At 42.4% G+C, this 21,254-nt stretch overlaps 1 protein-coding gene across 2 annotated transcripts in view; it reads left to right on the forward strand.

Moving 5' to 3' along the window:
• Positions 1-21,254, forward strand: part of BRPF3 (bromodomain and PHD finger containing 3) — a 538,751-nt gene that overhangs the window by 251,657 nt on the left and 265,840 nt on the right. For both annotated transcript variants that reach the window (XM_078644347.1, XM_078644348.1), the window contains exon 4: positions 14,717-14,848. In XM_078644347.1, the coding sequence (XP_078500473.1) occupies positions 14,717-14,848 (132 nt within the window). The remainder of the gene's footprint in view (positions 1-14,716; positions 14,849-21,254) is intronic.

Consider the following 21,254-nt stretch of genomic DNA (forward strand, 5'->3'; position numbering starts at 1 on the left):
CCTGAGGCTTCCACTTCAGAACTCTTGTTGCTCTTTAAGGAGGCACTTACGGACGTCCTTCTAGGAACATGGTCCAAACCTGGCACAGGGGTTCCTGTCACGGGGCCGATGGAGACATTGTCGACATCACTAAGTTAGCATGGGTACAGCAACCATGTTGCAGATTTTGCGCACGTTACTACATGGCTTTATTTTTGCAAGATTCTGTTTATGCCTTTCACATGAGAACTGTCTGCTGTGTTTGTTCTCTGCCTGTTCGTGGAGTTTAGTCTGAACATTGTGAGCAAGATCGATAAACAATGCCCCTTGTTATTCTGTTTTGGTCAGGCCCTAGCACCAAGACAAAACACACTAACGCAGCTGCTGCTGGAAGCTCGTACTTTGATATTGCGGGGATACATGTTTAGGTAATACACACATGGAGAGGGACCTTTCCAGGGAGAAAAGCAACACGCACCTGCGATGTAGAAATACCATCTATATTCTAAGGTATGGGGTCTGCTGACAAAGCCTAGAGATCTTCTATTAAATAATAATACTACTTCTTACCAAGGGGAGGGAGGTTAGGCACTATAGTACTTTCTCCATTGTCCTTATATGATATCTCTCTTTATGATGTATGGCCTAGCTGCAATGCTAACTATATTCATGATATGCATTTTTCTGCTTGTTGTGGCACGTATACTGCATGTTAGAGCACAATAGTTAAAATAAACATTTTAAACTATATTTGTGTCTCGATCAGATTTTATTGTGGACAGGTAAGAGAAGGTGAGCGAAAAGGTGTGCCTTGTTACCGCGGTTCCTGAGAGATCCCGGAGTGTTGTGTTCTGGGGTGTCTAATCATTTGCTTCTCCATGAGTGTGCAGGAGAGCGAGTGAGACACTACAGCTAGTCGGTCCTGGGCTCATGGGTACTAAGGCAGTAGGAAGGCACAGTCCCTATATACAGAGGTCCCATAATCCTGCACATAGTTCTGTGTATGTGCAGAATCCCTCCAACACTCCTGTGAATAGGACGATTGCAGGCCTCCATCGCCCAGCACTGGGCGACCCAAAGTTCCTCAGCCAACATCCCACCCCAGAGAGTTTGGTTGTGCTGGCCTCTACGTCCCAAAGCGCATTCCCTTCCGCCCATCCGGAGAGGGAATCCAAGAGGCTAGATTCATTCAGAAAGAAGTTGTTTTCTTCCTCCAGTCTGGCATTGCGGTCGGTGAATACTGCATGATTACTGGGCGTTTCTCCCATTCCCTTTGGGAGGCAGTTGCTCAACGTTCTGCTACAAGTCTCGGAGGAGGCCCGGTCTGTGCTCTCCCAAGCTGTCAAGGATGGGAGAGATGCAGAAAAATTCACCATACGGTGTGGCCTAGATATGACCGATTCCCTGGGTAGATTGATTTAAACGATGGTGGCCTTGAGGCGCCAAGCCCGGCATTGAGCAACTGGCTTCTCTGGCGATGTCCAAGCCAATGTGATGGAAATGCCTTTTGATGGAACTCAGCCCTGGTCAGGTTCAAGGACAATCTAGCTACGGCCAGTGCCTTGGGCCTCTCCTCCATCCCCCGGGGCCAGTCTTCTTTTCGCCCCTTTCGTGGCAATGGAAATGGTTTCCAGCCGCGTCAACCCTATCCCAGCCACTGTCCCTCACAGACTGCCCAAGCCTTGCGAGGATGTGGACGTGGTGTTTTCCGAGCTTGGAATGGAGGCCAGAAGTCGTCGACCACACTGCCCCCAGCAGTCGCAGTTGCAGTCTCCAAGCACTCCTAGGCTGATTCTTCAGGACCGCACTTCTCCAGTTGGTGGTAGAATTCGTCATCATCTCCCCCACTGGAGACCCATAACATCAGACAAGTGGGTCTTGCAGATGGTCCAGGAGGGCTATTCTCTACCTTTTTTCCTTTTCTTCCTCCTATTTTGCCAAATCAGGAAGATCATTTAAAGTTGCTCCGAGAGGAAGTTACGTCTCTCTTGCCCAAGGGAGCTATAGAAAGGGTACCGGTTTCAGAAGTAGGCAGTGGCTGTTCTTCCCGCTACTTTCTGATTCCGAAGAAGAACTAAGGGCTAAAGCCCATTTGAGATCTTCGCACTGTCAATTTCTTCCTCAAAAAGGAGAAGTTCAAAATGCTTACTCTGTCTCAGGTCTTGTCTGTCCTAGACCAGGAAGACTGGATGGTAGCGTTGGACCTGCAGGACGCGTATTTTCACATTCCCATCCTGCCGGGCCACAGGCGTTACCTGCGGTTCAAGGTAGGCCACAAGCACTTTCAGTTTACCATGCTCCCCTTCAGCCTTACCAGTGCCCCTCGGGTGTTCACCAGGGTGATGGCGGTGGTTGCAGCTCATCTGCGCAGGTTTCGGGTTTCAGTCTTCCCCTATCTCGAGAACTGGCTGTTGAAGGTGGCCTCACCCACACAGTCGTCTCCTAACGTCAGACTACGGTGAACCTTCTGCGTTCGCTGGGGTTCTCTATAAATGTGCCAAAGTCACACCTGATTCCTTCTCGGATGCTCCCTTTCAGCAGAGCTGTTCTGGACACCGTACAGTTTCAGGCTTATCCTCCCGAGCAGCAAGTCTAGGATCTTCAGGCTATGATTTCGATATTTTAGCCTCTTTCCTGGATTTCGGTGAGACTGACACTGGGGCTGTTGGGCCTCATGGCCTCCTGCATCCTGTTCGTGAGACATGCCAAATGGCGTATGCTGGCTCTGCAGTGGGACTTAAAGGTCAGATGGGCACAGCATCGGGGAAATCTCACCGTCGTGGTTCAGATATCGGAAGGAACTACAAAGGATCTGCAGTGATAGTTAACGAACCACGATTGGGTCAACAGCAGACCTCTCTCCATTCCACAACCTGATCTCACAGTTGTGACAGATGTGTCACTTCTGGGATGGGGCGGCCATCTGGGAGAGGTGGGGATCAGGGGACACTGGTCTCCGGTGGAGACAGGGCTTCACATAAATGTATTGGAGCTCCGAGCGATTCGGTTGCCATTGAAAGCATTGCTTCCCTCTGTCAAGGGGACGTTAGTGCAGGTGTTCACAGACAACACCACCGCTATGTGGTACTGCAACAAACAGGGTGGTGTGGTGTCGTGGGCCCTTTGTCGAGAGGCTCTTCATCTCTGGACATGGCTGGAACAGCAGGGTAAAACCCTGTTGGTTCAACGCCTGGCAGGTTCTCTGATCACCAGGGCGGACAAACTCAGCCGTCGATGCCTAGTGGATCATGAGTGGGGTCTCCACTCGGATGTGGTGCAAGGGTGAGACCCTTGGTTAGATTTGTTCCTCTCCGGAGAGAATGTGCAGTGTCAACAGTACTGCGCGCTGGAGTTTCCAAGGCAGCTATCGCTCGGCAATGCCTTTCATCGCGAGTGGAGCACCGGCCAGTTGTACGCCTTTCCGCCCATACCACTCCTGCCTGGGGTTTTGAAGAAGATCAGGAACGACTGGGCCCAAGTCATTCTTGTGACTCTGGACTGGGCGAGGAGTCTGGTATCCGGAGCTTCTAAGAATGAGTACCGATCCTCCTATCAGGCTGCCCTTTCGGGAGGATCTTCTGTCGCAGCAGCAGGGGAGGGTTCTCCACCCGAACTGTTCAACTCTGTGCCTCCATGCGTGGAGATTGAACAACGACAGTTGATCGCTTTTGACCTGCCTCCCGAAGTCTCTAACTTTATTCTGGCGGCCAGGCAGCCCTCCACTAAGAAAATATACGCCTGCCATTGGCAGAAATTTTTATTATACTGTACGAAAAGGTCCATTGATCCTCTTTCGGATTCTCTTTCTACTGTCCTTTTATTCATTGTAAACCTTGCCTAGCAGGGCTCTGCTTTGGGAGCTCTCAAGGGTTACCTTTCTGCTCTGTCTGCTTTTTTGCAGCTGCCAGACCAGCCAGCTCTCTTCAAGTCTCCAATTGTAAATAGATTTCTAAAACGGCTGGCTAACTTAATTCCACCCACGGCCTTTGGTATTGGCTGTGGCCTTGGCTCTGGGTGTCTCAGCCCAAGACATCTGTGAGGCAGCCACGTGGGCTTCTTTGTACACATTCGCAAAACATTACTGCCCTGATGGTCAGGTGTGCAGGGACAACATTTTGCCCTTTCAGTCCTGCAGACTTCTTAGTTTAGGATGCGAGTCTGCAACCCACCGCCAGCATAGTATGGCTCGGGTATCTAATTCAAAGGTAAGGAATCTGCAGCTAGAAGTCTCTATCAGATGAACAAGTTACTTACCTTTTGGTAACGCATTATCTGGTAGGGACTGTATCTAGCTGCAGATTCCTTACAGCCCCACCCATGCCTCCCCACTTTTGCGGACTTATATTGTAGGACTTGGGTTGAATGCTCCCCCCACCCCCCTTTCAGGACCCTAGTTTCACACACGACTGCGTCAGTTACTTCGTGGCTCTGCGCATCTGGCGTGAAAAATCAAAAAGTACTGACGTCCGCACCCCTGTGTGCCATCTATATAGGCACCGCAACATCATAAATGCCGACCTCACGCAGAGCCGATTGGAGCCACACAACATTGTTCACAAGGGGTATTGCACAGCAAAAGTTTCTGAATCCAGCCTTTCGCCTGGGAAATTCAAAGTTAAGGAATCTGCATCTACATAGAGTCTCTACCAGGTAATGGTTACTGAAGGTAAGTAACTTGGTTATCAGCCTTTTTTGTTACTTAGCTGGAATGGTAATATATTAAACAAGACAGCCACACACCTGTTTCAGGTGATTCTGAGGAGGATCATAGTCCTTGACCAGACTGGTTTTATTTTTGGGAACAGGTAAGCAGCCCAGCTTTCCTTTGACACTCAACAGACATTTGGCGGGGTTGGCTGGGTCTTTATGTAGGATGTTTTACAGGAGGTGGGTCTAGGAGAGAACATGATGAAATCACTAGTGGCGGGATATTGCAAGCCCACAGTGAGCGTGTTGATACATAACACTTTTACAGAACAATCCCAATAATTAGAATAACTTAGAGGATAGGATGTGGCTTAACGGCTAGAGCTACCAACTCTGAAGCTGGGGAACCAGGTTCTAGTCTGGTGGTAGGCTCAAGCATTCTGTGATTCTGGGCAAATCACATATTCTCCCCATGCCTAAAAATGTATGTGTCTGTCTGTAATTCCACTGGTGCTCATGTAAAGTGCTATGATACCTTTGGGTCGAGTTTGCGCTATAAAAAACTTGACTGTGGTGTTCTCTGTCACTGCTTCTGCTTGCTCCTACCTTGGAACCCCTCCCACAACAGATTAGGAACAATATCCATATAAAGGAGGTCAAATTGGGTGGCATAAGACCAAGCTCAGCATGTTTTTAAAAAAATATATTTTGGTCTTTCTAACAGACCACAAAACGTCACTTAACTCGGGTGATGGAAGAACTCTGGGAATATCCGGCTTTAAGGTTAATCTGAACAAGTTGCAAGGGGTGACAATCTCAATTTCTAAAGCAGCTGTTCATGAGCCGGGCAAAACTGGGTCCCCTAAAATGAGCAGAAACTTTAATTAGGTATTTGGGGATAAACTTAGCCGAAACAATAGCTATAAATAAAGACATCAGTTTATAAGGACTGACTAAAGTATTTAAGATCGAGTTAGAAAAATAAGACTCACTTAAAATTAGTGTACTGCCAAAAATCTGATATGTGTTCCAAACACTGGCACTCTGTAGTAAAAGGGACTATATTGCACACATACAGAATATGTGCATGGGTGTCATTTAACAAGGACAATGGCCCAGGCTTGGCAAAGAGTCCTGCATTACCCATTAAGCAAGGGGGCTTAGAGTTCCCAATTTGCATAGATAATACCTGGCAGCCCACTTAAGGTATCCTGTAGAAAGGATAAAGAAAGAAATGGAAAAAGGCTGGTCCCTTGATAGATCACACACCCTTGGTAGATGCAATCTGTGGAAAATACTGTATATAAAAAACACTGCTGTATAGTTCATCTATCACAAGTGCCATCTTGAGAGGCTATGCAGTGATTTTCAAATGGGCTCGGCATCACACCCTTTGCCTTTCACACCATTGTGAGGGAACAAAGAGCTTGCACTGCGGATGGGACAGACAGTGCTTCCAGAGCTGGGTGGAACACGATGCATTGCACTGCAGGATGTCTTTAGTGCTGGAGAGGTAAAACCCTTCAAGCAGATGCAAGAGGAATTTAGGCTCTCAGAGTTGAAGTGTTACAGTTGTGCCCGAATATGGCATTGAGTTGTAAGCCTTCTCATCAGATAAGGAACTGGGAAGTGATTGATGCTGATCAGTAGGGCAATATACAAATAAGAACTATCTATGTTGCTACACATGCAGGGGACAAAAAACACTCTATAAAATCCTCTGTAGTTGGTACTACTCCCCAGATTAACTAGGCCAAATAGGACATTGAGGAAGTGGTTGGGGGTACGGAAGAAGGGGGTTTTCACTGTGTTGGATGGGTGTGGAGAAATCGGTACGCTGACGCATGTATTGTAGTCATGTAAAAAACTGTGTTCCTTTTGGGAATGTGTGCTAAACCCGGCTGAAGAAGTTCCTGGTTTCCAAACAAGCAGTATTGGGGTTATGGGGGTAATGCAGATGTAAACTATGTGGATTGCTAAGTTGTGGTGGGTGTTGTCTATGGAGAAGATGACACACACAGTCCTGGGGAGGAAGAAGAATGTGTTTTGAAACCAGTGGAGTATTCTATTGCACCATTTGAGCAGAAACGTTGACTAATTGCGCACATCGGTTATGGGGGTAATGCAGATGTCAACTATGTGGATTGCTAAGTTGTGGTGGGTGTTGTCTATGGAGAAGATGACACACACAGTCCTGGGGAGGAAGAAGAATGTGTTTTGAAACCAGTGGAGTATTCTATTGCACCATTTGAGCAGAAACGTTGACTAATTGCGCACATCTATGGCACGCGCCGTATCTTCAGGATTCTGAATGGGCCCTATGTCTCTTGGACATTCGACAGGCTTTTGATTCTGTTGAGTGGGATTATTTGTGGATGGTGCTCAATCTAGATGGGATTGGGAGACGACTTTATAAGGTGATTGAAATTGCTTTACTGTAGACCAAAGGCTATGATCCGCCTCTGGAATCCGGTTTCAGAAGGTCTAGAGCTCCAGCGGGGTACTCGTCAGGGTTGCTCCCTATCACCACTTCTTTTTGCCCTTGGGATGGAGCCTCTGGTGTTGTTCTTAGATGTCGGATGATGCCATGGGTTATCCGGTTGGGGACAATGGTTTGCGTGGTGTCCATGTATGCAGATGACACTATGGTATACCTCCCACACCCTGAGGCGGCCGTTCCAGAGCTCCTTAGGGAAATCTCGGGACTCTGTCTTAACCCTGGGAAATCAAAACTTTTCCCCATGGGAAGCCGTAGTGATACTACGGCTCCGACCCCCCTCGTCGAAGTAGGCACTACTGTTTTGATGGATGTGGCAGAGGCAGAGGCGGAGGCTGATGGGCTAGTGGAGGTGGAGGTGCTCACGGATCAGACAGAGCAAGGCTCTTTTGAAGACATTGATGCAGCAACGGAGGACGAATTGGGAGAGAAGGGTGAAAAGGAGGATTGTTTGAGCAACGTAACAAAAATACGTACTAAAAAAGGGCAAAAACAGAAAAATAAACCAAGGGCAAAGAAATGCGGCAAAGGTGGTGGTTTATTAAACAAATATATGGCAAACAATTGTCAAACTTCGTTAAAAGCTCTACAGAATCAAAGTCCACTAAGAAGATGGATTGAAGCAAAAGGGTTAGTCAAAAATATGACGCAGAGACTCTCAGGGGGTAGCTCTACAGAACTCATACTTAGCAAAGAGACTTTACCTAACACCGCTAGCTCTTTCAATCTAGACAGCTGCTCCTTAAATACTACACTAAATCCACTGCCTAACACATTTAATATACCTAATATACCGTCGCCCGACCCAGCACTATTGATGACGTCCGAGTCTATTGTAGAATCACCTATAAAAGAAGCGGATATGGTACAATCTTCTGCAACCTCTATCGCAGTAACAGCGACCCCTGCCACCCTCCCCTCTTTAGGAGGCCCCTCACTCGAATCTTTACCTCTTCACACTAATTTGGAGATAAACAAACAAACAAACATCTCTAAACAAAGACTAAACCTAAGCCAAGAATCAGCCGACCCCTCTTCTTTAGATATAATATTACAACTATTGGGCAATCAACGGGCAGAAGCACAGGAACATTATTTACAACTAAGGGAGGACAATAGCAAAGTCCAATCAACCTTACAAGAACTCTCCACTAAATTTAGGGGTTTCTCGCAAGATATTGAGGAATTACAACAACGGGTGGCTTCGCTGGAAGAAACAAACCTAGAGACAACATCTGCATCCGATAAGCATGAGACTCAGCTTGCTACACTTCAACAAAAGATTAAAGACTTGGAGAATCGTCAGAGACGCTCAAACCTAAAACTTTTTGGCATACCGGAGGGCGCAGAAGGCTCCGACCCGAGGGCTTACCTAGTGGGTCTGTTCCAGAAAGCTTTCCCTGACTTAGCCGACTGGGACTGGGATTCACAATCCAGCGAGCTCATCGCCTTCCTCTGGTGCAGAGAAATAGGGAGAACCAGTTCCCACGCCCCTTTCTAATCTTTTTTGGAAACTTTCTACTACGCCAGGCCATATGGCAGAGAGCCCGTCCTAATACCCCTGTAGCCATTGGAGAGCTCTCAATCTTTGCCCGTTCCGACCTCAGTAAAGAAACAATGGACAGACGATGGATGCTTCGAAAATTAATAGACCCGATTAAATCCAGTGGAGGTCAGGCCTTTCTCCAAGAACCAGCACGTCTCAAGGTTATCAAAGATGGTCGCACTCACTTCTTTTTAGAAGTTAAAGAAGCAGAGGCTTATCTAGCTGATATTGGCGGGGGCAAGAATAAGACTAAGAATTAGTTAAATTCATCACTGGCCTCACTGGTAGACTAACGATTACTAGAAATCTCCATTGTTAAGCACAATGACTATAGGGGGGATGGTTTAATCTTGTTTAATTTTTTTCTTTCGCTCTCTCTAAAATATATACACTAGTTAAATGTTCAGAGTATCCTTTATACACCTGCCGATAAACTGTTAAAAGAACAAGTAAAGGGATGGTAGGGACTCCTCCGGGCGACCTGCCACGTACGCTGCCCCTACAGTGGCAGCAGATGCAGAGGGATGGCTCTTCCCCGGCTGGGGCAAGAGCTAGGGGGGAGGGGGGTTGGTGGGGGGGGAGTCTCCGCACTATGGGGGGTTGAGGTGGGGAAGGGAAAAATCAAGAAAATTTGTTTGCAGGCTGAGGGGGATGAGGGTGTGGATTTACACTATGAAATCAGAACTTTTTTGCATATTAATAGTACTAAAAGTATGCTATATATGAGGCTATGTGGATATCATGAACATTATTTCGGACAATTTGAGACAGGCTTAAAATTAAGGATCTTACTTCTTCACTTTTTTAGATGTATGAAATAAAATGCTTAGCCTGGAATGTAGCAGGGCTAAATAGCAAGAACAAAAGATGCTTGGTTAAAGAAGAATTGAAAATGCATAACCCCCATATTATTTTTCTATCTGAAACACATATTGCGGGGAAGGATAAAAACTTGCTTAACCATCTGGGGTATGATATCATAGTTTGTTCAACTTTTGGACAATCTATAAGAGGGGTTGCTATCCTCAAGGACATACGATTTAGGGCCGAAATAATACAAACTTTTTGTGGTAAGGACGGCAGATGGGCAATAGCGCAGATAAGCTACGAAAATGCTAAATATGTCTTATGTGTGGTTTACGGTTGCAACACAGACGAGCCTACTCTTTTCGATCAATTGAATATTAAACTTTTGGGCTTGGAGGGAGAACTTATTATCATGGGGGATTTTAATTGCGTCATGGACTACAGAATAGACACAACCAGTTCTGGCCGCCATCAAAGGATGCACAAAACTAGATCATCTATTCTTGATTTATGCCGCGTACACAATATTAAAGACGCTTGGCGACATTTACATGCTAATAAACCGGGATATACATATTACTCCGCCCCTCACAAATCATGCTCAAGGCTTGACATGGCATTAATAAGCGATAACCTACTGAAAAATAGCTCTATGGTTCTATATCCTCGAATTTCTTCTGATGATAATGCTATATTATTGATAATTAAAACAACAAATTTTAGAATTACTCCTAGACCATTCTCTTTTCCGAGACATTTGATCTCAGATACATGCTATATGACGCAACTAAAATCACACCTCATTGAATTTATAGACATAAATACCAACTCAGCTTCACCTGCTGTGGTATGGGATGCCTGTAAGGCAAGTATCAGGGGCTTTACTCAGGCTTACGTAATTAGACAAAATTTCGAACATAAAAAAAATAACGACTTATTGATGTCGAAAATAACTGCCCTAGAAGAACAACTATCATCAGCACTCCGGTACAACCTAACAAAAAGCATAGAAATTGGCCTTAAACTTTGCTCACTCAAAAATAAAACTAAGACAAAATTTATTCAGAAAAGCACAAATAGTTTGCGTAAATTTAAAATAGCACAATATGAGGGGGGCGACAAAATTGGGAACATTTTGGCTTACAAAGTCGCCGAGGACAGAGCTAACTCTACAATTACAAACATACGGGGGCTGGCAATAAAGTTTATACCCAACCTCAAGATATTTTAGAACAATTTGCCGATTTTTACAGAACTCTATATACTCCAGAAGTTGACCATAATCTAGACGACATACACAAATATGTTGAAGACCATACTGGGGATATTCAGAACAGCCTAGAGTTAGACTCATTGTCTGATGACATAACAATGGCCGAACTACATCAAGCGATAGCTCTATTACCCGTAGGAAAAGCGGCGGGGGAAGACACCATACCTTTAGAAATATATAAATTATGTTTAAAAGAGCTCGAACAATTATTTCTGAAAGTCATCCAATCTGTAGGCTCAGAAGGAAAGACACCCAAGTCCTGGAATAGGGCAAAAATAATATTTTTTTTGAAAAAAGGCAAACCAAAAGAAGAGAGAGGGTCATACCGTCCTATCTCTTTAATAAACGCAGACGCAAACATTTTTGCAAAAATATTAGCACTAAGATTGGCTCCTATTATGCCCCAAATCATTAACCCACAACAACATGGCTTCATAACTGGAAGAGACACTACCATACATGTCAACATGGCTATAACAGCATTTGATGTAGCGGAGACTGAATCCACCCCACTCGGCATGATCTTACTAGACGCTGAAAAAGCTTTCGACCGAGTGGGGTGGGACTTTCTCTGGTGTATATTGTCTAGAATAGGATTTGGGGGACAATTCCTGAGGAGTATACAAGCTTTGTATGATAATCCAGTAGCATACACCAGCTATGGGGGATTGATATCCTCAGATTTTTTGATCCTACGAGGTACCCGTCAGGGTTGCCCCCTATCTCCTCTTTTATTTGCCCTCTCATTGGAGCCTTTTTTGTCGGCCCTCCAATCTCAAACTCAGATTGCACCTTTTAGATCAGGATCACAAGAACTAAAAATAACTGCATACGCCGACGACATCGCGATCTATACTGAAGATGTCGTCGAAGCACTAAAGGGAATAGCATTAGAAGCCGGAAAATACGGTAAGGTGGCGGGTTACAAATTAAATCTACAAAAAACGCATGTAATAGCTAATTACACACCAGCAGTGGTTAGGCCTGAGATTTGCCACACTGCTACATATCTTGGGGTCAAAATAACGGCTAAATTACAAGAAATTAACAACATAAATTACAACGAATTAACTAAATCAACCAGCCTACTATTAAAAAAATGGCATAGACTACCTCTGAACCTAACTAGTAGAATTAATTTAATCAAGATGAAGGTTTTGCCCAAATATGTGTACCTATTCCGATCTATACCACTAGCGTTAAATAATCAATTTTTTAAAAAACTAGATGGAGTACTCAGTAGTTTTATTTGGGGATATAAAAAGGCAAGAAGATCATTGGCTCGTATGAAAAATAACACGAATCTTGGCGGGCTAAATTTCCCCGATTTCAAATTGTACTTCTGGTCCGCTTTTGTTATCCGCCTCCGCTCTTTATTAAATGAAAGAAAGGCTTTGTTCTTTCATTCTTTTATGCTAAAATCCGACTCGAATATGTTTTTGTTTAGAACTAATGACCCCAACTACTATAAAAGGGTTAGATTTAAGACTGTAAGAGACCTAACAAAGATTTGGGGTAACATACTTTCTTTCTGCAACACCAGCTTTTTTCACCCTAAGCTTTCGCTATGGGGTAATCCGGGTCTCCCAAATATTTTTAACGACAACACTACTCGCTGTTGGCTAAGATCAGGAATCACGGTTCTAGGGGATCTATACGGCATACAAGGATTTTTAGATTTCAACACCCTCAAATTATTGTATGACCTACCTGAAAACAAGAGGTACAAACATCTACAGATACATGACTATCTGATCAATAAAAAACAAATATTGGAAGTTACTGAATGCGATATCTGGTCTTGTCTATATTCATCCAAAAACAAATCTACAATAAGCGAAGCATACAAGCTTCTTGCTGGATTTAAATTAAATGACTGTATCAAGCTGGCTGACAAATGGAGCAGAATGTTGGGCTCAAATATAACACCTAAACAGATAGAGAACTCTCTTACAAATATTAACAAACGAGTACGATCATCTAGTCTAAGACTACAACAATTCAGAACAACCTGTATGCTATACTACACCCCAGAAAGAATCTCTAAATGGTCCTCTAATAACATTCACAGCGATCGCACAAAATGCCCCAAATGCTCTACTGAAGCAGCTGATTTGGTACACATTTTATTTTCCTGCCCGAACCTCAAGACTTTCTGGCGCGACATTGAAAAAGTTCTGAAATTGAAACATATTCAGCTGCCCACATTCACGGCCACCTCTGTCCTGCTAGACACTTACCCTGTATCTTTCCCGCAGGCTGCTCTGGCCACGATACTAATGTCCTGTGCTAAGCTAACTCTGGCCAGAGCTTGGATTAGCTTAGAAACACCTACGGTTTGGGACTGGTGGGCCTTGGCAACCGAGATACATTCAATGGAATTAGCTTTAGCAAACATTAGGGGCTTACGAACATTGAAAAAGCATGAAAAAATCTGGGGTACTTTTGTAGAATGATGATGTTTTACTTTATTTTCTTGCGGAACGGGGGAGGGGGGATGGAAACTGGTCGAACAATACAATTTGTATCATTGTTGAAAAGAAATTGCTACTATCTTCTTGTTTGCTTACCCTCTTCTTTTCTTTTCTCTCTTTTATTTGCTTTTGCTTATGCTCTACATGGAAGGAATTTATGTATGTTAAAATTATGAATTTACGCTTTAATGTACTTATTCCTCGCCTGCCTGCAAACAATAAAAACAATATAAAAATAAAAAAGGGAAGCCTGCATGACTCAGCGGACAGTGAACTACCTGCGGTGAGAATGAGCTAGGTCGTAGACATGGTACGATACCTAGGGGTAAGGCTAGCCCACACATCGAGAAACTATCTAGAACGCAATGTGGGGAGATGTGCGACGGGGGTTCAAAACTCCATTGAGTTCTGGGTTGACCTCCCCCTGTCATTGATGGGACGAGTCGCCTTAATAAAAATGGTGATTCTTCCACGCTGCTTATACATTATACAAAATTCTCTCTATTGTGTCCCTTGGAGGTATTTTCAATGGCTGGATCGCTTGCTGGTTGACCTCTTATGGGGTTCAAAACAAAGAGGGGTGAAATTGCATACATTACAGAGGACTTGGAAACGAGGGGGGTTGGAGGTTCCTAGATTGAGCCTTTACGATATGGCGACACAGTTACAACATGCAGTACAGTGGTTGGACAACAATGATAATTGGGAGAAGCGGCTGCTGGACGGAACATATGGTAGGACTCCTTTACCAGATCTCCTTATGAAAGGATCAAGGGTAGCCGACCAATTTCCCTATCTTATTAGACACATGGCTGTGAATTGGGAGATGGCGGTGACGACAATAATAAAACGAGCGCCATATGATCTCGAAGCCCCGTTATGGGCAGTGGTACTGTTTACACGAATAGGTCAAACTATGATTATTACTAAATGGAAGGAGGGAGGCTGCTGTTGGATCGGAGATTTGTACTCAGGACAGCGGTTCCTTACAAGAGAAGAAGCAACATCCATGTTTCATTTGGGCAGGGGCCATTATCTTCAATATACGAAGATCTCCGCTGAGGTATGTGAGCTCTGGCCAATGTTTCCGGAAGAACCGCATGTGACTATCACTCTTCAGGTTCTTACGTCCCTGGGAAGCAGCCGCAGACTGGTGTCTCATATATATATATATATATATATATATCTGCAGAACCACCTCCGGTTCAGGCAACCTTCTAGTAAGACCCACTTGACTTGAAAGCTTGAAAGGAAACGTAATATGTGCTGATTGGATAATTTGTAAATCAGCTAGAAACATGTAAACTCTGTGCTGCAAGGGTTGTGTTTATTTGCAATATTTTGAAACCAAAATCTATTCAGTGAGAAATGGAGATACGTCGATTTTGATGGCAGTCCAAATTCTAATTACACATATTCAGAATTATGCTTTGTCGGAAATGTATCAATGAGCATGTTGTAATGACTCGCTTTCTTTATTGGGTCTTCTGCAGAAGGAACATGATGAGAAGACAAGTGCAGTGAAGGAAGAGCTGATGTACTGGCAGAAGTTGCGACATGACCTTGAGAGAGCAAGGCTGCTTATTGAATTGATCCGCAAACGAGAGAAACTCAAGCGGGAGCAGGTAAGTCCAAATAGTTATACTTCCCATGAACATCAATAACACTGGTTGAGTTCAGACCGCCATGTGCTCAAATATTGCTGATAATAGTACACTGAAGTCTGCTGTGCACTGCTCAGACAGCTTTCTGTATTGACTCTCTTATTGTCTTTGTATACAAACGCTGAGTCTTGATGTAAAATTTCAATGCTTGTTTAATATTCCGTTTTTGGAAAAAGAAGAAAGACAGCCAACGCGTTTCGTTCTGAAAACAGAACTTCTTCAGGGCTGAAAGTTTAAAAAACATATAAAAAGCAATGTTGGTGCTATAAAAGACAACACAATAAATACAAACATTAACATTGTCAACACAAATACAACAACATATACCCAAATCACAAAATTATTTCATATATATAGGAAAATACCTATTATCAATATTAGAAAAGACATACAAGTACTGTACAATGTATATTCACGATGACCTTGTTAAGAGCCAAACTAATACTAAGCTCTTACCTATCTACTCAATTTAATAAAAAACATTTATTTGTTTAACCAGACTCAAATTGCGTCACTCAAAAGACCACAATTCAGAAAAGCTGCAGGAAAAATAATTTGTGCCTCATCATTATTGTTGTTTTGTGACTCCAAACTATTAAGACCAAAGCTAAGAAATCACAAAATGATCCATGTGTACATTTGCAACAAGGATGCCATATCAAGCCATGTCAATTCATCGTGTAACGCCTCAGCATTTTATAGTCAATGCAATCTTAAAAACAACAAGGAATAAGGTATTTGATGGTTCGAGTGACATTTCCAACCATCAGTGAAGCAAATGGTAGATATGCCGAACTGGATATCCTAAACATGCATATCCCAAGCAAATCAATCCCATAAGAATAGGATGGCGAATGATAGTTTTCAATTGCGCCAGCTGTGTAGAACAGACCCAATGTTAAGGCAATACGCATTCTTTAAAGCAGAGGAAAATATATACAAAACATGCAACAAATCCTACCGAAATGGTTGTTCCAAAGAACGGTATTTATCCACCACAAATAAGGGGAAGTCCCTTGGGTGCTTCCAGTCCCTATTTATTCCTATTCATCCGATTTATCCAGACAGGGCACCATATTAAGAGTGTAGCATTAGCTTTGTTCAAACCGTGATCGTTTCTTGGGTCCTAACGGCACTGCGGAGTATATCTCCACACCTCTAACACAGGGGCAATTTCTTGGAAAAATTTAAAAGATCTGGAATAAAGAGAGTGCAAATAAGCATATATCTAGGCGCACTTCCTCCTAACGCATTATTAATATACTCATTTATTCTATATGTTAGGGGACTTCGGCCTCAATCGGGATCCAGAAATGCAAGCTGACCCGAAATACGGCGAAAACATGTTGACAGGAGTGATTATACGGCACGGGAAAAACGGCATATATATTAATGCATGCCAACGGAAATAAAAAATAGTCTGCTACTCGTATCATTATTTGTACTCAAAGCCTACCTTGAGATACAAGTCCTTCGTGTTTTAGGAGAATATAAGTATTTCCATATTCCACAATCCCAAGCGGTAAGTATAATAACGGTAATCACCTAGGTTGTGGAATTAAAAAGACAAGGGGTATTAGCCAGACCCAATAGGCTTAATAATCAAATGTCTCTACTAGGTCGAAATATAATATAAACGGCATATAAAAGCATGTATCTGAGTTACACTACAATACGTTACGGTAACGAAGTTATAACCGACAAGTCAGGTAAGAATAATTTATCAATTGGCCTCAGTACAATCAAACATATGAACGGGTAAAGTGCAATATCCATAGCATATAAGTCTTTTTGTTAATTACACAGCAATGCGTGGGAAATTCGATTGATCTTACCACATTACATTGCGCTATATAAAATTTCACTGGTAGAGCAAAGTAGGAGTTCTATTAGGTAGCAGAGAAACACGACTCGAAAAAACATACAGAAAAAAAAAATCAGAAATGAAAGGTAACTGTAACATACCCAGTTTGTTGATCACGATGAATCAACACCGCGGCGTTCTGCAATTCCGAAAAAAACGCCGTCCCCGCTTACCCGAAATTCCACCTGTGATAGGTTAATAAAGCAGGCGCCACCTAACACGTGTCTATGTGCGTCATGGGCCCAGTAGTTCATACAGTATGGGGTAAATGGTGCAGCCATCTTAGCAGTGTAAAGAAGCATTTTAATTATGCTGGGAGTATTTTACATTTGCACAACATTTCCTAATTTCACCTTATTTTTAGTTTAGAGCCCCCAAATATTATGATACATGCTAATCTGTGTTGGCGAAATATATATTTATCTAATATTGTTGCAATTTTCATTTCATAAGAGCACCCGTGTAAATTGCGAAAAATCGAAGTCCGTCTAGCCGGTGCCGTATAATGTATTGTAATGGGACCCTATCTTAAGTTGAAGTCCATCAATTTTTAATTTAGACTAAACCCATGATGCGCTAGGTCGTATGTACACATGCTATAATGCAGATTGTTGACCACACCACTCCCTATAATTGACCAACTTCGGCAGATATCATGTGAGTGATGGTAGAAGACGCAGAGGCAAGATATATATTCAGCTATGTAACGGCTATTAATAGATAAAATAAGTCACTCAGGAGAAGCCAATAAATCATTAACATTACTGTGAACGAATAAACCACATCCAAAAATAAGTGTCCTAATTAAGACATCTAGGCATTGGTTATTATTTCGTAGGAAGCGGAGGAATTAATAACATTCCTCCTCTTCCTACGAAATAATAACCAATGCCTAGATGTCTTAATTAGGACACTTATTTTTGGATGTGGTTTATTCGTTCACAGTAATGTTAATGATTTATTGGCTTCTCCTGAGTGACTTATTTTATCTATTAATAGCCGTTACATAGCTGAATATATATCTTGCCTCTGCGTCTTCCACCATCACTCACATGATATCTGCCGAAGTTGGTCAATTATAGGGAGTGGTGTGGTCAACAATCTGCGTTATAGCATGTTTACATACGACCTAGCGCATCATGGGTTTAGTCTAAATTCAAAATTGATGGACTTCAACTTAAGATAGGGTCCCATTACAATACATTATACGGCACCGGCTAGACGGACTTCGATTTTTCGCAATTTACACGGGTGCTCTTATGAAATGAAAATTGCAAAAATATTAGATAAATATATATTTCGGCAACACAGATTAGCATGTATCATAATATTTTGGGGCTCTAAACTAAAAATAAGGTGAAATTAGGAAATGTTGTGCAAATGTAAAATACTCCCAGCATAATTAAAATGCTTCTTTACACTGCTAAGATGGCCGCACCATTTACCCCATACAAATGTCTGAACTACTGGGCCCATGACGCACATGGACACGTGTTAGGTGGCGCCTGCTTTATTAACCTATCACAGGTGGAATTTCGGGTAAGCAGGGACGGCGTTTTTTTCGGATTTGCAGAACGCCGCGGTGTTGATTCATCGTGATCAACAAACAGGGTATGTTACAGTTTCCTTTAATTTCTGTTTTTTTTTTTTTTTTTCTGTATGTTTTTTCGAGTCGTGTTTCACTGCTACCTAATAGTACTCCTACTTTGCTCTACCAGTGAAATTTTATATAGCGCAATGTAATGTGGTAAGATCAATCGAATTTCCCACGCATTGCCGTGTAATCAACAAAAAGACTTATATGCTATGGATATTGCACTTTACCCGTTCATATGTTTGATTGTACTGAGGCCAATTGATAAATTACTCTTACCTGACTTGTCGGTTATAACTTCGTTACCGTAACGTATTGTAGTGTAACTCAGATACATGCTTTTATATGCCGTTTATATTATATTTCGACCTAGTAGAGACATTTGATTATTAAGCCTATTGGGTCTGGCTAATACCCCTTGTCTTTTTAATTCCACAACCTAGGTGATTACCGTTATTATACTTACCGCTTGGGATTGTGGAATATGGAAATACTTATATTCTCCTAAAACACGAAGGACTTGTATCTCAAAGTAGGCTTTGAGTACAAATAATGATACGAGTAGCAGACTATTTTTTATTTCCGTTGGCATGCATTAATATATATGCCGTTTTCCCCGTGACGTATAATTACTCCTGTCAACATGTTTTCGCCGTATTTCGGGTCAGCTTGCATTTCTGGATCCCGATTGAGGCCGAAGTCCCCTAACATATAGAATAAATGAGTATATTAATAATGCGTTAGGAGGAAGTGCGCCTAGATATATGCTTATTTGCACTCTCTTTATTCCAGATCTTTTACATTTTCCCAAGAAATTGCCCCTGTGTTAGGGATGTGGAGATATACTCCGCAGTGCCGTTGGGACCCAAGAAACGATCACGGTTTGAACAAAGCTAATGCTACACTCTTAATATGGTGCCCTGCCTGGATAAATCGGATGAATAGGAATAAATAAGGACTGGAAGGACCCAAGGGACTTCCCCCCCTATTTGTGGTGGATAAATACCGTTCTTTGGAACAACCATTTCGGTAGGATTTGTTGCATGTTTTGTATATATTTTCCTCTGCTTTAAAGAATGCGTATTGCCTTAACATTGGGTCTGTTCTACACAGCTGGCGCAATTGAAAACTATAATTCGCGATCCTATTCTTATGGGATTGATTTGCTTGGGATATGCATGTTTAGGATATCCAGTTCGGCATATCTACCATTTGCTTCACTGATGGTTGGAAATGTCACTCGAACCATCAAATACCTTATTCCTTGTTGTTTTTAAGATTGCATTGACTATAAAATGCTGAGGCGTTACACGATGAATTGACATGGCTTGATCTGGCATCCTTGTTGCAAATGTACACATGGATCATTTTGTGATTTCTTAGCTTTGGTCTCAATAGTTTGGAGTCACAAAACAACAATAATGATAATGATGGCACAAATTATTTTTCCTGCAGCTTTTCTGAATTGTGGTCTTTTGAGTGACGCAATTTGAGTCTGGTTAAACAAATAAATGTTTTTTATTAAATCGAGTAGATAGGTAAGAGCTTAGTATTAGTTTGGCTCTTAACAAGGTCATCGTGAATATACATTGTACAGTACTTGTATGTCTTTTCTAATATTGATAATAGGTATTTTCCTATATATATATGAAATAATTTTGTGATTTGGGTATATGTTGTTGTATTTGTGTTGACAATGTTAATGTTTGTATTTATTGTGTTGTCTTGTATAGCACCAACATTGCTTTTTATATGTTTTTTAAACTTTCAGCCCTGAAGAAGTTCTGTTTTCCGAACGAAATGCGTTGGCTGTCTTTCTTCTTTTTCCAAAAACGGAATATTAAACAAGCATTGAAATTTTACATCAAGACTCAGCGTTTGTATACAAAGACAATAAGAGAATTATTTGGCGCTCTATTTTTTGACTGGATTGATTTACTGAGCGGTGCTTTTCCGAAATTGGACAAAAAATTGACATTCTTACCCCAGGTTTGGGTGGTGCTCTGAGGACAGAGGGCATTTGGAAACAGCACGCCTAAGGTTGAAGATTAATTTGATTGGTGAACATAGGATCGGTGCCTTTCTTTTTTGCTAAAAGGTCCACTGTCCAAAGTGTTGTTGTATAAGCTTTCTGTATTGACTTAGCATGGGATGCGTTGTGTACCCTGCTAACTTATGCCAGCAGGTCTCTACAACCTCTTGCTGTTCAGTAAGGCAAAGTTCTCCCTCACTGGATCTTTTTTTGAAAAGAGTAAAGAATGCAGAATATGCCAACCTATGTCTGGGATCCGAGGGCTCTTTTAGAATAGATATAATCTTTTTCATAAACTTAGATATAAACACATTTTTACAGCTCGTCGGTAGGCTACCGTGACTTAATTTTAAATTTACAGATGCCAACAGAACTTAAAATGACACTAGAGGAAAACTTAGGGCCTGAATTTGAGTTTAGTGGATCAATTTTACTTTAGTGACGCAGAGAATAATACCTCTGCCTTCCCGAGGAACTTCCGTCCATCAAATTTAGAGGTGTCTGGTGACTGTACAAACAGCTCACTGCATTTACAGGACCCACTGTCGTGGCAGTGCCTGTCAACATAGGAAACGTTTGTCGGATGGTACCATCATCCATGACAGCCGGTTGTCAACATTTTCAATGTCTTTTGTTTTTCAGAAACAATCTCTGAAACTGGAGCTTTCTCCCACAGTTTGGGATCATTATTATATTTTTCTTTCTCCTCACCCGCAGGTTTTTCCTGGTGGGGACAGACCGGAAGACATAAACATTACAGTATTGATGGTAAATAGGACAGTCGAGAGTCCTATTCTTTTGGTCCATTCTCCGTCACTCCGTCAAGCTGTCAGAAGGTGTATTCCGTCGACAGAGCCAACGGGAGCTCTGCTGATAG

Source organism: Lissotriton helveticus, chromosome 5_1 (assembly GCF_964261635.1).
Source record: "Lissotriton helveticus chromosome 5_1, aLisHel1.1, whole genome shotgun sequence".
NCBI classification, from domain to species: Eukaryota; Metazoa; Chordata; class Amphibia; order Caudata; family Salamandridae; genus Lissotriton; species Lissotriton helveticus.